Consider the following 5,214-nt stretch of genomic DNA (forward strand, 5'->3'; position numbering starts at 1 on the left):
CATAGCATTATCCACAATCCACATCTATCCTGCAGTTTTTTGAGAATGATGTGTTCCCCGTAGGCTTTGAAATGATAAGCTGTATGAAGACATCCATGCCCCCTCACTGACTTGCAAATTTTATTTGAAACGGGTAGGTTTTAAGGCAAGTAAGTTGTACACAGCCCATTACCCCACTAAACCCGACTCTTCCAGAACTTCAGTTTAGGACAGTGGGAGTGAATTCAGGCTTCCCAACTTCAATTCCAAACTCACAGTTTTTAGTAAGGCAATGATGGTATAAGAACTGAAGTTTAGTTTTACCTCTATATGTGTGTATGTGTGCATGTAAATAAACATCCTGCACAAAGAGTATATCTTTAATTTCCCAGTCTCCAAATTTTCTCTCAATGGCATTTGCTTCATAAATTTTGCCATCCTTTGTTGAAGTGCGAAAACACACATGGCTGCTTTTGCCAAACAGCCATTTTGATAAAGGGCATTCTGAAATGCACTTTGTTTTTAAATACACACTTGTGTGTGAAGGGAGCTTCTCTGTCTGGGTTCCATGTATACTGCAAACACGTGGCTTTTGTAACTAGACCGCGTTTGGAGGTTAATGACAAGATCTATCGCCGTTACATTGAAGGGCTCCTTATTTAACTGAGGGTCTTGAGGGAAAGCAAACAAATGACTGATTGCTTCGTACTCAGTGCAAGTAGAGCAAAATAAACCCCAGTAAGTTAACACTGAGAATAAATTAATACTAATTATAAGATGCTTAATGAAACAAGGCTTCTGTCTCACACTCTCTGCCCACTTCACTCCCCTCATCCATCCCTCTTCTGTCTCCCTGATCTCCAAGGCAAAGGGGGGGGGATACTATGTTATTTTATTGGAGGGGATCCCCACACACTCTCATTTCTTCCTCTCTCTCTCTTTTTGGCCATTTTTAAAAAATTTATTTTCCAAATTGTTACCAAATTGATTCAATTGAATACGATTTCCAAAACTTGTTTCCTGCTCTCCTTTCAAGATATGTCCAAGATAAAGCTCCCATTGCTGTTTTAGTTCTCAAGTCATCTCTCGTTAACATCACTCCAGAATTACCAAGAATATTTCTTGCTAATTCTAAACTGGAAGGGGAAAGTGTGTACCAGGAAGCAGCATCCTCGTTATGACTGTCATAAAAAGCAATGGGGTCAGGACAGTTCCATAGCAGAAAAAAGGGGTTTTTGCAGGTATCAGTATCCCAAATTAGATATATTTGCCATAGCTTTGTTGTTTTTGTAAACTCGTACATAATCATTGGAGGCAATTTTTCCATATCATTTCCTAATCTGAATGGTTCCTGCATGGAGTGTCCAGACAACGCCTAGTTGAATATTAACATTAGGCACGCACCTTTGCTATACTGTTCTAGATCCCTATTGGAAACCTTTTTATTCCAAGAAGCCTACTCAAGACACATGGTTTAGTTATCTAGACTTGTTTTTAAAACTGATTTTATTGATGCATTATCGATAATCAATTTAGATGCACTGCTTAAGAGATTTTACTAAGCAGTTTATACTCTCCCCCCCCAAAAAAAAATATGAATGAATGAATGAAAGGTATGGTAGTTAATTACTATTATCATTTACCAAAGGGCAGATGTTATGAAAAGAAGCTTTTCCCTCCTAGTAAACATGCAAATAAATGGGGGTTCAGAGGAGCACTTGCACAAGGAGACGGCCCATCTGAATGAGCAAATCCCACCCCCAGGAAAGTTTGCCAATTCACTACTCATACTGCAGCTTCCTTCAACATATTCCATGTTATTCTAGGTGGTCCACCCATCCTTCGATAATGGCTTCTTTAAAAGGATATGGGAGCCCTCAGAGAGAGGGAGGAGGAGGCAGAAAAGCCATACTGCTGCTCTCAATCCAACCCCATTAGAGATGGAGGAACCTATCAGTTTTCTTTTATTTCCTCCTTTCCCAGTTTTAAAATTTACTTCTCCACATTTCTGCAGCCATTTGCATTTTTTAAAAAACCCAGGATCCTTATGTAAATTCATCAGCATCTTAGTATGCAGTTTTCTCCAAATTTCTACAAAGCAATGTCATGCATTTTTGTATACATTTTCACTAATGCACACATTTTTATGCACACTTTGCCCTAGCATGTACAATTTTGTATACGTTATCTGGCCAGGAAACTGTGCTGCAAAATTAGGAGAAGTGCAAATATTAGAGGGTGGCTTTGTTTTTTGTTTTTTTTTGTTGTTGTTTTAGAAAATGTGAATTTGGTAGGCGCTCCCATAAGTGCAAACTTAATCAAATTTCTCCCCATTCCTAAACCTAGTAAATGCATTTTCTTGTGGCCGAGTTCACTTCTAGACAATCTGTTTATTGAGCATTCATCCCAATTTGTTTGCATAAAGTGTACAGGGAGGTTAGATGGCATCGGCTATTTATTGAGTATTTGTTCTTATTTGTTTGCAGGAACATTATATGACAGTGAGCCCAGCAATTATTATTTCACAATTTCCAGTGTTTTCCCCATTACTTTGCTTATTACAAAAAGTCTATTTGGCAGGGAGTGGATTTGTTGCACAAGATACCAAATCAACCATAACTACACAATGTAAATTTGGTGGTATGTGATTGAAACCCACCCGAAATAACAGCAACCCTTAAATATAAAAGCTCTCCTTAGCCTTTGGGAAGTTAATAAGAAATGTTGCAAGTGTTGCTACTTTGTTTTTTAGAAAACTGAAGTAGCATTCAAGTTAAAGTCAAACTTATTTTTAGTGTAGTTTGTTGCATCTTCCTGTACACATGTGTGTTTCAGAAGCCTGAAATGGAAACGTCCAGATCTTCAGTGAACATTCTCAATACAAAACAAAAGCAGCTGATCTCTGATGGTTTCCTCTTTTCTTAAAGGTCCAGAAGGAGCAAACCTCTTCATTTATCACCTCCCACAGGAGTTTGGAGACCAGGACATTCTGCAAATGTTCATGCCTTTTGGAAATGTCATTTCTGCTAAAGTCTTCATTGACAAACAGACCAATCTGAGCAAGTGCTTTGGTATGTAACGTTCGACACACAAAGACAATAGAGACACACCGGATCTGTCTCCTTTTTACTCAGCATTCCATGTGCTGGCCCCTTGTGTTCAGAGTGATGTGGATGTAATATACTGTTTTCGCAATGCGTATCTAAATCGTTGCATTGTTGCATTATTCTAGCATTCTGCCCTGTAACTGAGCATCTTGTTTCCCATTCAGAACAACACATTCCTCAACACATTATAAATCACAACAAAAGCATTGCTGTCCCCTCACACGTGCATAGTTTAAATGTGCAATAGCTTGCACATCCAAACACAAATCTCTCTCTCTGCCTCTCGGCAGATCTGATTATCTTCATCTCAGTTCTGCTGCTTGTTTGAGATACTTCTCCCCAATAACCAATATTTGCATTCTTGGTTTTTCACTTCAGGAAAAGAAAACCACAGATCTTTACGGCTGCCCCTGCAAGGCAGCCAAACCAAAGGCACCCTTCATAGCCTAGGGTTCATGGGTGCTTCAAGATGGGTGTTTCTGGTGGAATGGATGGTGCCCATGCATGCACATTTTTCATTGAATCCACATGACATGGCCGGGCATCAATATGCCAGTATGTATTTCTCAACCCCGCCATATAATCTAAATTAACTTGCACCGCTTGAATGGCCCACATGCCATGGAAGCACCAATAGATGTGAATGGAGGTCGCACACGAGTCTGCCATCTTGGACCAACCTCATTCATTTCTATACATCTCATGAGGGACGTATTCCTATGGAGGGTTTCCTACAGGAACTTACTGTTCTTTTTGTAATAAACAGCTCTCTGCATGGGTTACAGACATGAAGGAGCTGTCAGGAGTTGAGCCTAAACTTGAGTAGGACCCTGGCAGAGACACATGCCCGACTGGCATGTTCTCTCCCTCCTGGTCGATCGTTCGGGAGCTTCATAAGCTTTCTTCAGCCCAAACATCACAGCGACCGATGCTAACCGACACCGGCACACTTAAGGATCCTCAGCGTTTGTGCATCATGCACATGACAGAACCCCAGCAACTCAGCATTTTGGCTAATCTACTTTATTTACATATAAACACACACGGAGCACTGCAACATGGCTCCCTCTCTTTCTAGCATCAGACAGGAAAGAGAAAAAGAACAAAGGACAATAGTCCCACTTCACGGAACACAGTAACACAAACATCCTGTCTCCGTCACTTCCCACTCTGTGGAGTCAAAACATACACCGTCATGTGATAGACAACAATCCTATGACTGCAATCACGGAGCAGGAATTCTAACAGGGGCAACATGATTGGAATGGGACTGTGAGGCCAGACTTTTAGACACACACCCTCCCCATCTGTTGCCACACATCTCCATCTGATTGCTCTCATGCTATTTCTGAAGTGGGAACCTCCTGAGTGACTTAGATCCCCACCCTGATCTTCTAGGTTTCTAAATCACACAGGCAGCCTCCCCAAATAATGATACTTCATGAAATACTTTGTCAAATTTATGTGTACTAGGATACAGGCTACCGTACTAGAAAGATAATATTGTAGGTACATCAGGAAAAGGTCCATTGTTACAAAAGACCCATAACTTTAAGACACAGCATTTTAGAATTACTATGGGAAAATATCAATGAAATATTCATACTTAAATGTATGCTGCCTCAATGTAACTCAGTTCTGTATTTGGCATGTAACTAGCAGAAGGTTAACAAATTTCCTTAAATTATCTTAGGATCCAAGCCCAGTTTCTGGTGTTTACCAACCCTCCCAGAAGTGCCCAATGGCCAGTTCCATATTGTTCATGGGGAGCCTCTCTGACTCTCCAAATAAGTTTCTTCGGGACAAAGGAGGTAGGAGGAGAAACCAAACAGCTTCTGTGGACTTCCTTAAGTTAACAGATTAAAACCAAGCACCAAAGTTATAGGAATCAGAAGGTGGGCTGAGTTTCCATCGTAATCAAAACAAAATGAAACGAACGAAAAACGAACGAAACAGTAACCAATCAAAAAGGAGATGAATGGGGCTGCCCAAATTGAAATGCAACCATAAATATATACAACGAATACCCCTATTCCCTATACAGTAAAAGCACTTTAAAGCAGTTGTTGTCGTTGCTTTTTGCTGACGCTTATGCCTTTTTCTCCCCAACCCGTTTTGTGTATTGCAG

General features: G+C 40.4%; 1 protein-coding gene across 50 annotated transcripts in view; it reads left to right on the top strand.

The window, feature by feature from the left end:
• CELF2 (CUGBP Elav-like family member 2) overlaps window positions 1-5,214 on the top strand; it is a 547,342-nt gene that overhangs the window by 529,688 nt on the left and 12,440 nt on the right. For all 50 annotated transcript variants that reach the window (XM_083461288.1, XM_083461309.1, XM_083461275.1 and 47 more), the window contains one exon: window positions 2,907-3,050. In XM_083461288.1, coding sequence (XP_083317414.1) covers window positions 2,907-3,050 — 144 coding nt within the window. The remainder of the gene's footprint in view (window positions 1-2,906; window positions 3,051-5,214) is intronic.

This window comes from Podarcis liolepis, assembly GCF_965112155.1.
Source record: "Podarcis liolepis genome assembly, chromosome: 10".
Classification (NCBI taxonomy): domain Eukaryota; kingdom Metazoa; phylum Chordata; class Lepidosauria; order Squamata; family Lacertidae; genus Podarcis; species Podarcis liolepis.